The sequence below is a fragment of the Phlebotomus papatasi genome, chromosome 1 (genome assembly GCF_024763615.1).
Source record: "Phlebotomus papatasi isolate M1 chromosome 1, Ppap_2.1, whole genome shotgun sequence".
NCBI classification, from domain to species: domain Eukaryota; kingdom Metazoa; phylum Arthropoda; class Insecta; order Diptera; family Psychodidae; genus Phlebotomus; species Phlebotomus papatasi.
Window position 1 is genome coordinate 29,342,374 of NC_077222.1, and position 20,883 is coordinate 29,363,256.

The following is a 20,883-nucleotide window of genomic DNA, read 5'->3' on the forward strand; positions in this document are numbered from 1 at the left end:
GATTCCAACGATAAGTGATAAGGAAAAATTGCAATAAATTTCAACAATTTTTCTTGAGATTGTGTTTGTGAATAGGTTTTTTTTTCTGTGGCAAGATCTTTGAGCCACCTGTGAATGATAAGCTGAGGAGCAAAATAAATAGTCCATAATACCTGATTAGTCATATTGAAGTTATATGGATGGAAATCTCAAATAATCTCCAACTGACATTAACAATTGGACAGCTGTTGTATCACTTAAATGCCTTATCAACCGGCATTTGTGTCTGAGAACGTTGTATTGAGAGTTTTCAACGACCAAAGTATTGGATATATCAATTAAAAAAGGTAATTTTTTTTACGTGCGAAATAATTTTGAAGAGTGCTTCGTGGTCACAATGAATTGGCATTGAAGATATTGTGGACAAAGTTTCTTAGTTCCAATTTAACTCTTCCCAAGAGTGAACCATTCCCTCTCGATAAAAAAATATCGATTTAAAAATTAGTGTAATCATGGAAGTTAAAATTGCGCGTGCAGTTACGATATTTGTATTATTAGTGCACTTACAAGGTATCCCTTGTATATTTTAAATTGTTGATCATCTAAGTGGAGGAGAATTGTTGGGAAAAACAAATAGGGGAAAGTGAACAACATATTGGCACAATATTGCCATCTTAGAAAACAGCTAAAATCGATGTGTTTGTTTGCTGATCGATTTGCAAATAAATAATTTAGTGGTATTTTCTTGTGGGAATGGATCCAGTTGTGAACCCAAAAGAAAAATCCTTTCGTCGACAAAGACATCACAGTTTATTGATCTATATTTCCATTTGAATTTTCCTTTGACACAAATATCGATCAGACACTTATTATGCAATGTATATCCTGAAAAAAAGGGACTACAAGCTCGCGTTATTGTTTAGTTGTACCCTCAATAAACTTTAATATTGCGTTCTTGATGAGAAAGGCAAAATCGATTCCTAAAGAGAAAATTCTTATGCATTGATTCATCAATAATAGATGAAATGTGTCTCTCCGTGTACTTACCTACAATATTAAATTGTCTATTGGACGATAAATGAATCACATTTTGCCTGTAATATTGCCTTAATCGATAATACATGTGTGACATTACATAGTACAAATCAAAAAGATACAATAATGACCCAGCTTTTTGCCCAAGTGACTTTCCCTGATAGCACAAAATGACCTTCACTGTTAAGCAAAAAACCACAGAGGAAAAACGCCTTTTGTAGAGAGTGTACAGACCATGTAAACTTGCTCAAAAATAGGAAAATTAATTAATATTAATCAGGGAAAATGCTTGAGGTAGTACGAAGGAGGAATATTTAAGTATCAAGTGCTTTCTAACTAACACGCATCATGTTATTAGCCCTTCAATCATTTAGTTTAATATTCAGATTTGTGACTCACTTGAATTTGGATTTTTCTTCTTCTTTTTCTAATTTTGCGAAATTCTTGAAATATTACCTTATCAGAATTTTTGTTTTCTACGAATCCTTCTTCGAAATTATGTGATAAAGGTTTCATACCTTAAAATCTGCGATAAAAAAATAGAGCAACATTAAGATAACAAAACAAGAGTAAATGGAATCTAATAAATTTTAAAATAAAATAAATAAATGAAGAAATGTAGTTACTATGGACATAGTATTAGGGGAAGGTTTTTAAACTTTGCACATACCCTAACTTCGAACATTTTAATATTTTTTCCATGTTCTTTTAATGGATCTTACCTACCATATTTTCAGGAAATTTCATTAAAGGAATATGGAAAACCAAATTTCAAGTGTTCGAAGCCGGAGTGTGTGCATAGATTGAAAGCTTTTCCTTACAATGAAAAGTCTGATTATAAGTTTTGACACTTTTAGCTAAACTAAATTTAAAATTTGTTAAAACTATATCAGAATTTAAGCATTTTTTATAAGTTTTAACTAAATTTTTCTAAAATTGTACTTCGTTAAGGTGGAAGTCTGAATTAGAAGGCCAAAACTTTGAAGTAAAAGTTTCATATTTCAAGTTTCAAGTGTTTTAATTTTTTTTTCGAAAAAAATTACATAGGGTCGCAGGAACGTCTGTTCGACAGGGAACCCCTATTGACACTTTTGTCAAAATGTTGAAAATTATTTAATGTATCTAGTAAAATATAAGTAATATAATGTTTTTTCTGTAATATACCTTTTACTATAAACAAAGATGTTCAAATTTCGTATCCCAAATGGTACAGAGTAGGGTGTCAATAGGTGCTGACACGAGTTCTTAAAGTGTCAATAGACGTCCCTTTCACCCTACATTCAGTCGTAATTGTCGTCTGAAAAAAATCTAAAGTTATTTTTTTTTTATAAAACTTTTTTTAATTTTGATTACTTTGTAAAAATGTATAAATCAGGGGCATGACATTTCCTATGTTTCCCATACGTTTCTAGCGCGCCGAAAAAACTTTTGTGTTTATTAGCTGTTTTCTGTCAGTGTAGAATGAATTAGCAAAATATACTAATACAAAATTAAAGCCAATTTAATAACGAAGAGGCAACCGAAAACCCCAAATTGGCAACCTACGTAGTTCTGGAGATATCTCGTGAAATGTGTACGAAAACAGGAAAAAATTAACACTAAAACTGGTCGCATTTTTCAGAGCTAATGTCACCCCCCTGGTATAAATGAATATGTTTCGTATATGACTGGCATATTACAACCTGAGAAAGAGCTTTTCCACCGTTTTGCTCTGGAGGTTGGTCACCAACGATAAGACGACGGTGGACGCTAAAAACTACGTAGTCTATCTATCTAGGGGATCTCGAGTGTATCTTTAGAAATAAATAAAATAAAATAAATGTATTTCATAGTTAAACAAAAAAAAACGAAGAAAATTGTGAAATAGGAACTTTTTAATGTGTTTAAAAAAATGCATATTTTGAAATAAAATATTGAATTTAACATGCTGTTAAACGCTTTGAAAAATATTTTTTCAAATACTATTTCGGTTCAAATAAAAGAGAATTTAATTCTTCAGAGATTAAGCCTTTAATTGGATGAAGAGCTGGCGTGATACGTACATATAGGGGACTCTACGGTAATGGAAAGTTGATTATCCGGGATATCCGGGATCGAAAGCTCTGAACAAGATTGAAGAAGTTTCTTTTTGTGATGTGACTTCAAATCCATCATCTGGTCATCACCGGAGAGTCCCCTATCGATTAAGTTCCTGTCCATTTAATCCAGTCCATAAGTATTTCTTAATCTTTCCCAGCAATTTGATGAAATTGTAAAAATAAAAACAGAATTAAACGAGCTTCAAATTTTTGGATGCTCATCCGAACGCTTCTAAATCTGCCCACCACTCTTTGCTTTCGTCCCTGTATCTTCGGAAATTGGCCTCTAAAATTTTTATGGTATAGTTTATCTATCGATTTAGACAATACAGACTACTTTTGATCTTGTTATTGAAGCTTCCTTCTCAAACAAATCAAAATTTTCTTCTTCACGACATTTTTCCATACTTTTATGACACCGAAATCTTTCTAACCACTATCTCGCTACTATTTGAGCTTTTAAAAATAAAGAATGTCTGCGAATTTTTACAAAAAAATAAATAAATAAACAAATAGTAAAATTATTTAAAACAGGAGGACCTATATTTTTTTTTTACTTTTTGAACATTATGAAATTGCTTCTATTTAAATTTTTAAAATATTTGCGAATAGCAGAAAGGCTAATCCACTTTAACCCTTTAAGGACGATTGAGTCACCGGTAACCCAAAAATGAAACTTTTCCTACGGCCTTCTAAAGCTGTATTTTGCTCTAAAAAGTTAGAAAAAAATGATTTTTTCTGACCCTCAATTTTTAACCTTCTCGTCCTTAAAGGGTTAAATCTTATTATTGTCATTTTTGTTAGGGTACCATAAAAATACTTTGGATTTTATGAATTTTGTTGTAAAATTTGCACATTTTAATGGATTTTCAGGGTTATTTAGGGTAAAAGGAACACCTATTGACACTTTAATAAATCGTCTCAGGATCAGGACATATTGACACCCTACTCTGCACCATGGAATACGATATTTGAACATCTATCCTTATCATAAAACGTTGACTAAGGAAAAAATATCATATTATTTACATTTTATTAGATATACTATAAATAAATTTCAAGATTTTGACAAAAGTGTCAATAGAGGTTCCCTATCGAAGAGGTGCTCCTTCGACCCGAGAAGGATCTTGTTGGTTGTAAATAACTTTTCCACAGAATCTCAGCTTCAACATTAAGCCAAACTTATTATTTTTAAAATTTTAAACTTGAAATGCTAATCCGTAATCGACTTGTCAAAATTGAATTGACAAACGTGTTTGAGATTTCTTTAACTATAAAGTTGGTCACGCAAACCTTTTAAATATTCAGTAGTGAAATTTTTGACGTGCAGTTACATATAAAATATAATATGCCACCATTTCTTTGTAATTCAAAATTGAGATATGCTTAATTTTTATATTAAATAGATATATAATGCTCAATAATAAATAACGAATAATTTTTTTCTATTTTCAGTGATAAGTGGAGTTTATTGGCCTTGTGAGGATAATTCTGATTGTACTAGTCAAGTTAACGAAACTTATTGTTCATCTTATGGGAATTGCGAATGTGAAGCTGGATATATATTTAATGAGGCGGTTACCAGATGTTTGAAAGGTAAATTGAGCAATTTTTGAATCTTACGTCCAAAGGAAAACTTAATTTTTAATTGAGCTTTGTATTTTGTAGTTAAACAAATAGATACACTTTCCCTCATATTATTCAAGATTTTAACTGCTCAAACTCCACGAGAGAGCAGATTCCACAATTTTATTATTAAAGTATGTATTTTTAAAAGGAAAATTCACCTTTTGTTTAAAAAATTAACAACTTACCTTCAATTATAATAATCGCAATGGGATAAAAAATTATAAATCTTCTTTGTAGCAAAAATCATAAATTCCAATCTACAAATACGCCATCACTTTCATAAAAAATTCCTATTATATTATTTGCAAATAAACAACATTATTAGTTAAATCGTAAATCTGCTACGTACATGCTGCTGGAAAGCAGATCGTTATAGGAAAATCTCAAGTCATGATTAAGTCATTAATTAAAATTCTGTGTTTTTTCTTACTGTCTAACACGTGGACAAACAATGAAACTTCTTTGGTTTATTTACCTAAGTGCTAGGAGAAAGTGGTCTTTCAATTGTTCTTTTATTTCCCAAAGCTAAAATTTTATTTAATCAATCGAAAGTAGTAAAATTTTGTTAATGGTATAACTATAGTTTTTATAATAGAATTTTGGCTTTAGGAAATAAGAGAAAAGTTGAAATAATTCAAAGGCTGAAGCATTCAAAGATAGGCCACTTTCTCTATTACATTCCATTTTTATTATTCTTTTTAATTATAGATTTGGAAAAAATAGTTTTATATTAGTAATAAAATTAATTTTAAAAAATAATGCAGCATTTATCGACAAAAGTTTGTTGTGGTGTGTGAAATAATGAAGGTAGTAGTCAGTTCAAAAAACACTATCAGATTCATATGATTAGATTTAGTGAATTAACATCTTCTCATGAATTTATCACTGTTTTCAAGGATTTTTATATTCTTTGTCTATAGAAACCCCATTAATAATCAATTTCTTAATCACAAATTTAAAGTTAAATTTATTTTTAAAAAATTTAAAATTTATATGAATTAATGTGACATCAACAATTTTCGCCTTTTTAATAAATTCCTTCAAGTGAAAATTAAACCGAAATTTAAAATTTTGACCTTTTTAATACTTTGGAGACGAGTGATCAAAAAAATTAAATTAAATGACTTAAGATTGTAGATCTAGGACGAAAGTTCCAATAGGTTCTGAAAATTGTTGTTTGTTTATTGTCTACAAATAAGAGATATTATAGTACATGGTTTATCTTCTAATTTGAAAATCATGAAATTTTAAGCCATATGGTTTAACTTTGATAATTTCTTGCAAACATGATTTTTTGGGTTTGCGGAAACTTCGTATTTTCACATTTCGTATTTCACATGTTTGTATTGCGAAAACTTCGTAATCTAGTACATTTCGCATTTTACTATTTCGTATTTCACATTTCGTCTTTAATACATTTTGTATAAAAATTGAACATTTCGTATGCCATACATTTTACACAAGTATATCAACCAATAAAATAATAGAATTGCAGTTTTATGGGGTTAAGGGCGCTATGCGCCTCGGCACTAAGTTTAAAGTCGAACTTCAAGCTCTAATTATCAGTATTGCCCGTTTGGGGCTAAGGGAATTTTCTGTGTTTTTGGAAGTTATCAGTAGCTCCTGTTGAGGCAAAGAGAAATTCTCTATGGTTTGGAAAGTTATCAGTAACGCCTGTTCAATTTTTTACAAAACTTATGAAAGACGGAATGTGAAATACGAAATGGTAAAATACCAAATGTACTAGAATACGAAGTTTCCGCAATACGAAATGTAAAATACGAAGTTTCCACATCCCGTGCAAGATCAGCCATGGATAAAATTAGACGTGTATTAGCAAATTAGGCCACTATTTGTTCGAAGTGAACACCTCCTTTTCTAATGATTTTAATACATATCAACTTGATACAATTATTTTTCCACAAATTATAAGCGAGAAAAATTTCATTTCCTGGATAACTCTGCACGGGTCTTTCCTATATAGATTTCTTACGAGAGATTTAGCCCAGTTTTCGAAGGTATCCGAATCAGAAAAGCCTATTTAGGGGCTTTTCAAAACCTAATGAAGCATTTACTCTTAATATCCAATGCAAAGTCAAAACTTTCTTAAAAATGTTGTCTAATAGGACATTAAAGTTAAGGGGTAACGTGGATCACACAGAGTGAAAAACAATATTTTTTTTTTTTTTTCAACATAGTAAAAAATATATTAAATGCGAACTCTTCAGCATATAACGTTACAACATTGTAACTATTTTCTGAAAATTTCATTTCAAAATTTTAAAAATTCTACCATTGGGAAATGATCTTTGGAGACAGTTTTTAAAATAAACTTACTCTGCGGCAAACGAAATTTCTCAGAGTATATTCATATCTGTCGTCAAAAAACTAAATAGTTACACAACTTATTTTACAAGAGAAAAGACGGTGTAAAATACGCCAAAATAATAAATTCTTGTATAAAATTATTTCAAAAATCCATTCACATAAGAGTTTAACTTATCTAACATGAAATATTTAGTTATATCAAATGAATATATACTCTGTGAAAACTTGTTGACCGCAAAGTTCTCAAAAAAACACTCTATAATTCAGAACGGCTAAATTTTTAATATACTTGAATGAAAATTACGGAAAATATAGTTTAAACGTTGTAAAAGTAAGCCGGCATATTTGAGAAACTTTTTTATGTTTCGACTTTGAGGCATTATTTCCAAAACTCAGAACATTATCTTGAAATTTTGTATAGAGCTTGGTATATTCACTGTAATATAGATTTTCTTAAATTAACATGATTAGTATTTTTTGTCACATTTAATTAAATAATCAAAGAATAATCATCCGCGACTCAAACATGTAGGCTCTATACCAATTTTGACATGCTTAAGAACTTGAATTAAAATAAAAAATTATTATGTAAAATAAATAGACAATATGCAATTTTCCAGTCTTCTTGAACTACGTTACCCCTTAAGCCATATGGTTAAACCTTTGGGAACCAAATACAGTCTTCAGCCTAGAGGTTTAACGCATTTACCGAAGGTGTCAAAATCATAAATATTGAACAATTTTATTGTTTTTTTTTCTAAAATCTAGGTTTATTTATCTTAACTATTCAACTCTAAGTTAAGATTTTCTAAGAAATCTTACATGATAAGAATTTAGAGAATTTAAGTCATATGGCTAAGCTTTTAGGTTCGATGCCCGTAAAACGGACTCAGGCGGATTCTCTAGAATATTTGGCCTGTAAAGTTTGACAGTAAAGAATTATCATAAACTATCGTATACTGAGGGTTTAGGATCGTCGATTAGAGGTCCTTTTTAAAGTCTTTTTAAAAACCTAAAGCCCATATAGTAGTTTTGAACACAAATTCTATTATTTTTTAAAGTCTAACTCATATACTTTATATCAAACTCTTAACCCTAATTTGTTGACCATTTCAGAATCTTTATACGGAGAACCTTGTGAAGAAGGTGCGCAGTGTTCGCATATGCTAACGGGAGCCTCTTGCAAGAATGGTGTTTGTACCTGCGAAGGTGATGAGCTTGAGATGCGAACTTACACAAATGGTCGTTGCAGAAAATTGCTTCCATTGCACAGTGAATGTCAAGAGGTGAATTTTGATGAATCAATTTGAAGAAAACAAATTGCATGATTAACATTTAAAAATACCCTCATTTCCACCACCCACTCATTGTACAAACAGCACCTATGAGGTGTATTTTGTAAGATACAAAAATATGAATATTTGATATACTTGTGGGGGTGATTTATGGATCCAAAGCCCAGTTTAGACTTCACATGTTATCAAAGTTTGAAAATTTGTTATAGACAACTTTTCTACTTTTGTGCTCATTGAACATGAAAGCTTGATGAATTTTTAATCATTGCACCATTTCGGGGAATTATTTTGTGGTTCATTTGCAGGACTTGGACTGCGATTTTGGTTTTGATCGAGAAGCAGTGGCTTGCAAGGCTGGAACATGCCAGTGTGCCGATGGATTCTATCATCGTGGGGAAAATATTTGCCGAAGGATATCAATGAGTACATTTTAATCATTAGTTAAATTCTTTAAATTTTCATTAATTTATTTTTAATATTTCCAGATGTTGGTGATGATTGTATCGTCAATGACGATTGCCAAGGTGGTAATCATGAATGTGTGGGGCGAACGTGTGAGGAAAAAGGTGAAATGCGAGAGGCCGGGGTGCAAACAGACTTAATTGATTCTCCTTTATCACCTACTGAATCCAAGAGCATAGAAACTGATACAACTTCCAATTCTGATAGAAAATTACGTGATGATACGAAGGATGAGGGAGTGCAGTGTAAGTTATTTTGAGTTTGAGAGAATAAATCGCTCTTACACTGTTATAGGGGAATAACTATATAATTGCAAATGCAATTTATGGCTTTTCCTTTTTCGTAAAGAATAAAGGGCAAGAGATAAGAAAGGAGGAATTTTAAAATGTTCCATCCAAAAAATACTTATAGCCGGAATTGTGCCCCTTTAAGATCAACAAAACTCATTAAAAAATCCTAATGAACCAATATTAATGCAAGAGTTTTTTTTTTGCAAAAATTCTGATTTATCGCTTCATATCAATAGGTTTTAAAGATTTTTTTTTCTTTTATAAAGTTGGTGATCCCTGCGTCAACAACGGAGAACCATGTCAAGGACTCTCTTACTCGCTGTGCATCAAAGATCGTTGTCATTGTAAACTTGGTTACTATCCCTTAAATGGCATTTGCATGGCTGGTAAGAATTCTTCTAATCAATACACCTACACTATATAAGAATTTTAAATTCTTCTCTATTTGTGCAGAATCTCATGCTTTATTCTTATTTTTTTTCTGTCGAAATATTTTTCCAAATATCGCTATTTTTTGCTTTTAAATTTTCTACAATTATTTTCTATTAATTTGACTTCAATTTTGATGAAAAATTAAGAGGTCCTTAACTATGCAAAAATTTTCTAAAATTATGAAAGATTTTAAAATCAGAACACCATAAACAAAACAGTATATAAAAATATGTTTACGAGTTTAAACTGATTATTGTTATATTTATCTTTTGATTATAAAGAAGAATAAGTCCAGTCATAAATTTACTTTATAATGGAGAATTGCTAATTTTTTCCATGTTTTAATTCCTTTTTTTTTTTAGATCAAATTTTTTTATTTAATGAAATTTTAATTTATAAGAAAATTTTATGTTAGAAATTACCATTTGCGGCATATTTTACATCACGTTTCGTTTTGTAAAACAAGTTTTGCTCAACTCTGATAAATTTTGTTGACCGCAAAGTAAGTTCTTTTTTTTTGAAAACTGTGTCCAAAAGTCAGATTGCAAGGGCTGAATATCGAAAATTTTGAAATGAAACTTTCAGAAATTCAGGAATTCCTGACAAGCTTGAACCGATTCCAATCGGATATGAACCGGTAATGAACTGGTTCATAACAGAAGTTTAATTATATTACTTCTAAGGTATTTTGGGCAACATTTTGAGTAATTTGTATTGTTTGTAAAAAGTTTGTAAAAAGTACAAACATGTTTTTTACATGACTGGCATATACAGCCTGAGAAAGAGCTTTTCCACCGTTTTGCTCTGGAGGTTGGTCACCAACGCTAAGACTGCGGTTGAAGCTGAAAACTACACGGGATCTCAGTTAAACGAAACTGTACTTCGAAAGCATCGTTGATGAATAAATTTATCTATCTATCTATCTATCTATCTATTTATAAATCGGTTCAAATCGGTTGTGAATCAATAATGAAACGGTTATGAATCGATAAATAATTTCTGTCCGAAAATTAATTCTATTACTTTCAAAATTATTTTAGAAGATCTTTTAAGTGTAAAACAGTAAATTAGTAAACAGTAAATTATGCGAAAGTTCATATCTTCGAACGTTCATATCTGTGAATTCTTTGAATAATGTGAATTTGCTTTTATTCACGTTATTCGGAGACATGAACATTCAAAGGGAGAGACCTTCCCTAGCATCTGAGTCATCAGTTAGAGCACTTCGCAAAGCCGGGATGCTTTGCCACCCCCTTTAGCTTTGTTTTTACTTTACCTTTACATTTTTTTCTTTCATTTAGCTCGACTTTTGAAACAGTTAGAGCTTGCATTATAAAGCGAACGCTGTCCCACTTAACTAAATGGAGTGAATTTATAAAGCAATTTAGTAACATAAATAGCGAAAGTCTTTTAGGCTTCGCACACACACACGCTGGCTTCGAACACCTTTTATTTTTCCCATTAATTCCTTTAATGACTCTGACACAATTTATCAGGAAATATGACTTAACTCTTTCCGGACCGCAGCATATGCTGCAAGCCAATATCACCATTTTTTAATCAAAAATATCTAAGTTCAGGAATTAATATTGCAGTCTATAAAAAATATCTTATATTTGGACATCTTTATAGTTTGTAATCATCCACAAGAATTGGATTTTTATCAGTTCTGAATAATTAAAAAACATTGTTTTTCACAGAACATTCATATACTGCTTTGGGTACTCAGAGTCCCAAAAGAGACGAAAGAGTTAAGACTAGTGATTAGAATTTATAATATTTTGCCACTAGATAGGTCGGATTCATTGAAGGAACATGGGAAAAATATGAAATGTTTGAAGTCAGAGTGTGTGAAGTTTGAAAGCCTTCCCCTACTAATATAAGCAAGATCTGTTCTATTCTATCTGAAAATAAAAATTCAAATAAATTGTTGGGTAATTTAATAAATTTATTACTTTGAAAAAATATTATTATATGTTCTAGAACTGGGAGAAGAAGCATCTAGTGCTGAGCATTGCAGTACAGTGCTCAGGAACAACAAATGCGTTTGCAATTATGATTCATTCTACAACCCGAACATGAGAGCTTGTGTCAGAAGTAAGTAATTTTTTTTTATAATTTTATTTGACAAAATGCATTTGGTAATATTTTTCTTTGATTAACAGATGTTCTTGCAATAAATTCCTCATGTGCTCAACAGAGTCAGTGCTCTCCGTATCTTTCGACGTGTGAACCTGTCGGTCTGGTTCCTCGTTGCATATGTCATCCATACAAACTTTATGATGAATCCCGACAGATTTGTGTTCACAAGAAGGGTATGGGTGAGTACTGTGAGAAGAAGGAAGACTGCTCCTTGAGTAATTCTGCATGCCAGCCCGACAACACCTGTGCCTGCGACGATAGTTACCTGGAAGTGGATGAGCAGTGCAAGCCGGCCATTGGAGGATCATGTGATACGACTGAAGATTGTGCCGTGGACAATACGGAATGTGTGACTGATAGTGGTGATAAGGAGGATGAGACGGCTCCAGTTGAGCAGAAGAAGTGTCGCTGTAAGGTGGGTTTCTCGCACCATACAAAGTCAGAGTGCCTTCCCAATGCAAATAAGTACGGAGATGAATGTGAGGAGTCTGAGCAGTGTCAGCCACTTCTGGGACCTCTGGGCAAGTGTATAGATGAGGAGTGTGTATGTGACGAAGAACATCATCACTACAAGGATGGAAAATGCAATGAGAAGAAAGGTACATTATTAAAGATCATATTTTAATTAATCAAACAGAAGGATTTTCAGATGCAAAAAAGTGTACAGTTTAGATTAATTTTACTCTTACACCCTTTCAAAGAGTCAAATATGATCCATCCTTTGGAAAAGGGTCAATTTGACCCTTTTATTTTTACCAGTGTAGGGCTTTTAGAATACTTACTTACACTACTTACATTAATTAGGATTAAAGTCTTATTCTTCTCCCGACAGATTCAGTATCGTTTCTCCGACTTGAAATTGATATTAAAAAATGTCTTATTTTCAGTTCTTCCTGTGTTTGTAAAATGACTATATTGTTCTTAAAACCGAAAGGAGGTAAAATTTTATTAAAGCTTTTTTTTAAAGAAAGGACAATGAGCAAAATGGTCCAACCTTTCGCCACGAATGAGACCTATACGATCGAATAGGTATTGGCAAAGGTAAAAACTTTTGTTCCGGGATCAACCCCAAGAATATGTAGGAAAAGCACTAGAGCATAAAACATATAATTAAGAAAAGTGATGATTCTTTTTTTACAAAACTCCTTTTATAAAATAACAGTTTATCTTATGTTGCTCATTTCAAAGAACAATTTGTAAAGAAAGGCTGAAAGAAGATTTTTCTAGAACAAACTTATATCTTTATCTCTTCATTTTCTCTGCAATTTTCCAGATTTACCTAATAAATCATTGAATATTCTTCAAATTCATAAAAAGGATTGTATGTAGGGAAATGTCTGCTCAGTAGATAAGATAGATAGATTGCAAATAAAGTTAATTGAGTCAGCGGGTGATCAGACACATAAGGCTCTTTTGAGCCCCTTAGTCTACCCGTCCAACTAAACTCAAAAAAAAGTTAAAAATTAATAATAATAATTTAAAAGGAAAAGATCCCCAAACTTTACTTCTCTGAGATCTTCCTTAATACTAGCATTTATAAAATATTGTCTTTAAACAGAACCAATGGCATAAATATTGAAAGAAATTACATAATCATTATGTTTTTAACTTCTTCCAAAAAAAAATACCACCTGCATTAAACATTCAATTAAATCTTTAGTTTTATGGCAAAGTAATCAAACGATTAGTTTTTTGTAGAGTTGTTGAACTATAACTTAAGTTTAAGTAATAAGTAAGTTAACATAAGTTTACCAGAGTTAAACTATAACTTTGATAATTCAAAATTTTGATTTAAAATTTAAAAATAATAATAATAATAAGGAAGTAAAGTAAAGTGTTCAATATTGGTCGGTTTTTGAATCCTCAATATCAAATTATAAACTTTAAAAGAAATCTCACGTTTAATTAAACGTGTCTGCTCAGTAAATATTCTCCTTGAAAGAAAAAGAGTTAGCCTCTGAAGATCACATGATCCTAAAAGTTACCGTTATTCGAAAACTTTGAATAATAAGTTTAGAGTAAAAATATTTTAATTTAGCAATTATACTCTGAGCCTTTTGTTAAAATTCCCTTGGTAACGGTACCTTTCCCACCCTATGATCTTCAGCAACCCTAGAATCTTTTTAAGGAGAATATTTCTTTTAAGGAGACAAAAGGACGTAATACTTCTAATGAAGTTAAAGGACATTCGAGGATATTTGAGAAAAATCTGGATAACTACGAGGAAAACGGAGATATAGGGGTATGGTTTCTTCTAGGAAAATATTCCTTAAGTTCTCATTTATAAATAGTTCTTTGGCACTGACAACTTACGATATACCGTTATCGAGAAAGAAAGCAAGTTTTATAAAAATAAGTCTAGCTATTTTTTAATAACTTTTATTTTAAGATGTAAGAAACTTGACGCGACGGGCTATAAGTTTCATCGGGAGATATGTTCAAGACACAATAATGACTCCCAAAATACCAATGGTTTCCCGTCATACGATTTTTTCTTAATTTTATTTTCCTGTAATGTTCCAAGGCTTTAAAACTCGATTAGTTTGTATGGGAGCCATCAGATAGAGCAGTCAAAGATAAAATCTAAAAATATATATTTAAAGCTTAGATCGCACATTAACATTGACCCGAATTTCATTAAGATCGGTTAAGCCGTTTTCAAGAAATAAAATGTCAAACTTGTGAATTTTCAGATAGATATCGCTAATTTCCCAAGGATTGACAGTTCTTTTTGACTTGGGTCTAGGCAATTCTTAAGTCAAAAAATTTAACAATACCTCCAAAATGGGCCTACTCCTATCTCTGGCGAAGGGTTGAAATAGTTCCCATACATTTCTGCCCATTATCCTTTACCGCTCTTTAACTGTTCTGAAAAATGCTTTTCTTTATCTGAAAATATGATTTTCCAGTTATTTTCTAAAAGTCGATTTTGCGGAGATTCTTAATTATTGCTGGATTTGGCAATTGACGACGTAGATACACTCCTGAAGTGTTTCTGGACAATTTCCCTTCTTTTATTTACCTTTTTGAAACTTGTCATTTTTAACCTAAATTATAAATTAACAAAGAAATGTTATTTCTAATTATTTATTATCATTTTTATATACGAACAAATTGACCATTGAACATTTTAGAATTATGCGAATCCATAATTTGCCTCCCAACTGGTTAGTGTTAGTTGCATGTTTTTGATTATTTTGATCCATGTTTTGACCATTTTTAATTACTTTTTCAAATGAGGCAACAAACTTTTGACGCATAAAAATGATCAGCTTTTGGAATATTTTTTTTAGAAATCCATAAATAAGATCTACGGTATACAGGGAAGTTATTTGCAAAAAGAAAAATTTGAAAAAGTAGTTTTTCATTATTTTTCCACTTGGTTTCTCAAACAAACATTAGGCAACAAACTTTTGATACCCACTATATCCATCTATGTATCTATTTTCTGTAAGTCTTTTATTTCAAAAAATGAAGCTTGATATTTTAATAATTTTTATTGTTTATATTCTGTTCTTGACTCCTTTATATCTTCATACGCCCACGCCGGTTCATGAAGTCTATCAGTAATGGTTATTTTGGAAAATAATTTTTTTTAGAAAATTTTTAATTTTAAAATTTTCGATTTGAAAACTTTGGTCCCAGTCTCCGCTACTCATACAAATCCTCATACAAAAATTCTCATAAATCTGATAAGAATTTTAAATTTCAAATGGAAAAGTGAAAAGTTATGAACCATTTTAATTTTTTACTGAATAACATTAAACTTTTACTGAGCATTCTGAATTATTTATTGACAAATTTGATTTTCTTTCCTTACTAATAATAAATTTACTGATTATAAACATTTTTCCTTTATTGTAACCCTTATAGTACAACCCTCATAAAGGGTTACGCTGTTGCGGGCTGCCCCAAGATTTTTTTTTGAAATATTTAAATAAAAAAGAATTTTGAAAAAATAACTGAAAAAGGGACATTTCATTAGATTAGAGATAGGGGGCATTTGTTTGAAATTAACGAAAGCATCAATTTAATTAATTTTCTTAATTCAAAAATTCTCTGTTCTTGGTAAGGATCTTTTTGAAGAAATAGACTATTTAGAAAGCTCATTCAAAGCTCTACTTTTATTTTATCTCTTTGCAGTTCTTGGCGAACAATGCACAAAACCTAGCGAATGTTTCGTAACGGACAATTCAACTCAAGTGGAGTGTAGAAACGACATATGCCAATGTGAATATGGATATTATTCAGACTCAACTAGAATCAAATGTGTAAAATCGTCGAACAAAAGTGAGTATAATTATCACATTACATTCTTCTCATATTCAAAATGTCTCACAGAATGTCCAAAGTTAGTTGATATCGTCCAGAGTGAATAAAATTCATTTAATTACATTCTAGGACTCATTCGTAAAGCTTCTTAATGTCACACCAAGTGTATGTTAAACGGTTCCAAAGCACGACATTCAGAGTTAAAGTTTATAGTGTTTGAAATGATGTATTCGTCACCCGGGCAAATTTCACCTACCTCGCATTCCACATAATTTCATATACAATTTAGAAATTCACCTCGAAATATTTTACTGAGCCTTTTTATAGTCCTTCCCCAGCATTATTTATACTACCCCAGTATTTTGGTGGGAGGGTTTGTATTGAACGAAACCTCAACCTTGTGAACTTGTGAATTTCTTTTGGATTTCTGTGGGAAAATTAAGGGTTTTGTCGAGACAGAAAAAAATACACCAAGTCGAGGAAATATGAAATTAAAAGCTACCAAGAACCTGTAAAGGATCATTAAGTTCATGTAGGTTGTTTATTTGTGTATTTTTGCATGCAATTAGAAAATTATACATGTGCAGTGTAAAAAAGTATTTCTGCAATTCATAAATAATATTAAAAAAAAACTATAACAAACCTAGAAATATAAAAAATGAAATAGTCATATGGGAATTGCATATTAAATGCCTTGTTGAAAAATATTCGAAATGCCACTTATGCAGGCATTTCTGTGCTACAGTCCCTGGAAATATTTTTTATCACTTTTATATTTTAATATAACCATCTGTGATTATTCTAAAATTCACAGCTATTGTAGAGCTGTAGTTTAATTTATTAACGAGCGTAAATTCACAGATTATGGACGTTTTTCATGAACAGTAATCGTATTTGCATTTTTTCAATTTTCTGGATATAATTGTTTTTAAAAGTAGTGAATAAGTTTAATTCAAATAAATAGAGAAACAAAACGTAAAAATTGAAAAACGCCTTATACAGAAACATTTGATTCAAACGAAGAACATGCCTGATTGCAAAAAACGAATCAAAAACTAATGGGTTTGAACTCGTTTATAAACCAGTTAATAATCCATTGACTTATTTTTATTACAAATTTGATTGTATTATGGCCTCTACAGACTAGAGCAATTTATGTCCATATTGAAGCAATTTCTTTACGTTTGTGTAGAAAAAAACTCTAAAATATGGTTATTTTTCTCTAGTGTGAAGAGCCCATTACCCTTAAACTGTTTTGTACAAAATATTTTAGGTGGTTTTAAAATTGATTTAAGTTGGTTGTAGCGTGGAGTAACCACTTATCGCCACATCTAGGAAAAACTAAAATTAATTTAATTATAATTTTTAAACCTTTATTATAAAGTAACTTAAATTTGACACAAAGTTAGTTAGATATGTTGTCTATAGATATATCAAACTAATAGTCCCTCAATTTAACGGTGGATTACTTAAAAAAATTATTAAAAATTCAAAAATAACCACTTCTCGCCACCTACTTGAAAAGGCCCAAACTCAATTATTTTGGACAATATTATTAAAAAATATATTCAGCGTTGCTTTTTCTTCCTGATATCCTTTTTAATACTCATATTATATTATTTTTCTTCGATTTAACTATAGGCGGCGAGAAGTGGGTCACTGGCGAGAAGTGGTGACACCACCCTAAGCCGGTAAACTTAAAACGAAATTGTGTAATGAAAAAAATTGAGAAATCCTCGAACTTATGAATATCATGCTTTTTATTGTGAGTTGGATCTCTAAACAATTTTATTAACACTAAACCTACCAACAGTTATTGGTCGTTTTTCCTAGCGCTCTCGGTCAAATGACAAACCACGGTAGGTAGAATACTCTACAAATTTTTCTAGGAAAAGAAAAAAATATTGAAATTTAAACTCTGAAAAATATATTATACACTTATTTTAAGAATTCATAAAGTTTAATAGTGACATTGTACCATTTAAATATGTGTTAATTTTAAAAAGTTTTTAAATCGGTCAATTTAACCGGTCTTGGTAATTTATGCTAAAGGTATGGCATATGAAACGATCTTTAGAATAGAGATTTAGCTCGGTTTTCCAAGGTCTTAAAATTCTTTAACAAGATTTCTTTTGTTTTTCATAATCTAATAGGTCATTTGCATTTAATAATCTCATCTTAGGTCAAAATTTGTCAAAAAATTTTAGTTGATAAAATATTAGACAAGTTAAGCTATGAATAAGTTTTTGGGTTGAAACTCATATAAATCGTGATGAGTTCAAGTTTTTCCCAATGCTTGGGCGCCTTACATTCCCTTTTATTATGTACATTATCTATGATTGTTAGAAAGCTAAGAGTAAAGGAGAGAGATACAGCTTTAAAATTTATATTTTATATTTATAAAACATAAAAGCATTAGTGTTGTGTTTTGTTTTTTTTAACATTTGTTAGTGTTTTAATAATTTTAGATTTTACAATCAACAACTATGATTTTTATTTTGTGCTATTATTATCAAAATTGAGCAATTAATGAGAAATTTATGACGAAATCTCATGTTTTCTGAATTAATTCTTAATTTTTTTCTTCTCTTTCACCATTTTTTTGTTTACAACTCTAAGAAGTACGAAATGGCTCCGGTATACTTTTTCGATCAGGAAAATTTCATGCGATCAAAATTCATATCACATTCTTTCTCAAACGTTCTGCATTTGTTTATCCCACTTTTCATAAAAATTAAGTTGAAATAAATTAAATTTATTGTGATATTTGAAAAGAAAACAAGATTATGAAACAGTGAGATGGGCATATGCAAAACATTTGGGATCGGAAAGGATGTGATTTTCCATTTCAAGAAAATTTTCCTAATTTAAGGAGTTCCGGGACCATAAATACGGGTTTTTATTAATCGTAAAGCTAACTGTGACTGACAAGTACGGTGGAAGTTATAATTCAGAAAGCCAAATACCCAAAGTTAAAATTCTGATTTTGACTTTCGGAATTTCTGTTCATCACCTTTTTGTAAAATAATTTCAAAGTTCAATTTATAACTGAAACTGTTTTAGAATTCTCAATAGTATTTTTTCATATTTTTAGTATATTAAAACCATTCCAACGATTCCAACCGTTTTTAAGACATAACAGTTTAAAATTTAGTTTTAGATGAGTTGAATAAAAGTTTAGCTAATTTTAATGTACTAGAATTTTGATTTGGAAATAGTACCTTATGATATTTTTAAAATTGTTCTAGATGATGTATTTGGCTCTAAAATTTTTTTTTTGTAAAAATGGTTTTTAAATAGATTTTTTTTTAAAAACTTGTTCTTAACTTTACAGTTATCTTGTTTTGAATTAATAGTGAAAGAATCGCAACTACTATAAGACAAAACAAACTATCATTGTATATTTTTTTTATAGAACTGAAATTTGTCATGTTTACCAGGGACTGTTGAAAATTACTTCACACTGTTATTACTGTTTGTACATGCAAATCTAATGCATATATTATTTTTACAAATTCAATACAAATAACAGGTTTAATAGGAGTAATTTTATCCTTTACGACTTTGACATTTTCCTCGATTCTAGAAATCGCACAAAAATCTTTGTGATTAAAAAAAATTGGATTGAAAAAAACTACTTCAATTCAGATATGAAATCCATAAAAAGCGTTTCCATTTTCACAGTTCATTAATAATTAAAAACTTTCCTCTAGTTTGCGCATAAAATTATTAATCACTCAGCTAGTTTTATATGCAAATTAGAGAATTTCATGCAACTCAAAATTTCTGTTGACATGTCACTATTACATGTGGATATATATAATTAAAATATACTTTTTTGTTTCCTTTACTTCCGCAGATTCTTCCGGTCGACCAAGTCCCCTGAAAGTCATTACAATTCTACTTATAACAGCCGCTATTTTAGTCACTAGTGCTGCAATTAAGGAAGCTTACTACTAATTTGTAGTGGTACATATATGATACATATTTACATAAGTAATTACATGTCGAGAGATATATACTATGTATTTACAAAAATAACATTACGCTTCAAAGAGTTCTCCATTTGTAAATATCCAGGCAAAAAATAGAAAAATTGTAAATAAATTACCTTCAAATTATAATTTAATTATTGAAAGGTGTACTTTTTAAATTGAAAAAAAGAAAGAAAAAAAGCAAAAGTGCATTGAAATATTAAAATGTAGACAGTGGAAGTTCCAATGAAGAAAATCATTTATTATGATTTGTTAAACTTGAGAAAAAAAATATATCCAACTTCACCGTTGAACTTTTGCACAGAATAAAGGAAAAGTTTCCTCAAAGCCTTTGTTGATTCTTTAATTTTTTTTCTTTATCGTGGGTGCGTTTGCTTTAGGTTTGGGATTCAATTAATATTCAGAGAAATTGCTTTTTTTTCTATAAGCACACAATAATTTGTGGTTAGCACAATGAAATTTTCTATAACATGTTTCTCTCGTCACGCAATGTTTGGTTCTCTCTTTTTCAGCTTTAGAAAGGACGAGGGTTGAAAGTGGATGGAAAATCATTGGACAAAGATTGATTCTATTTGTACATATTCATTTGATTTAATGGTTCTATTAATATCGAGTTTATAGATTGAGAACTTTGCACGCTTACGAATTTACACAATGTTTCAATTGATGTTAGAATGTTTAAATAAGTATAATAAATAATTAACTATTACTTTTTTTTCAACAAATTAACATAATTGTACTATATAATGGAACCTTTTTAATTTACCAAAGAGAATTTAACCAATAAAACCTCTCCACAGGATGTCATTATATTACGTAATAAAGTAATGACGTCGCATTTTTTCTTTTACGTCCCATATTAAAAAAGTCAATAATCTTATGCGTAATAATATACATAAAATAACAAATTAAACTTTCGTGACACACTGTTAATTGGTCACAAAAA

General features: G+C 30.3%; 1 protein-coding gene across 1 annotated transcript; it reads left to right on the top strand.

The window, feature by feature from the left end:
• Window positions 1–315: 315 nt before the first annotated feature.
• LOC129799601 (prion-like-(Q/N-rich) domain-bearing protein 25) lies at window positions 316–20,264 on the top strand. Its single transcript, XM_055843628.1, has 10 exons — window positions 316–549; window positions 4,548–4,688; window positions 8,166–8,335; window positions 8,650–8,767; window positions 8,830–9,051; window positions 9,363–9,482; window positions 11,512–11,625; window positions 11,694–12,269; window positions 15,814–15,960; window positions 19,802–20,264. Exons 1-10 carry the CDS (start codon window positions 492–494, stop codon window positions 19,900–19,902), a joined length of 1,767 nt encoding a protein of 588 aa, XP_055699603.1. The 5' UTR covers window positions 316–491; the 3' UTR covers window positions 19,903–20,264.
• Window positions 20,265–20,883: the final 619 nt, after the last annotated feature.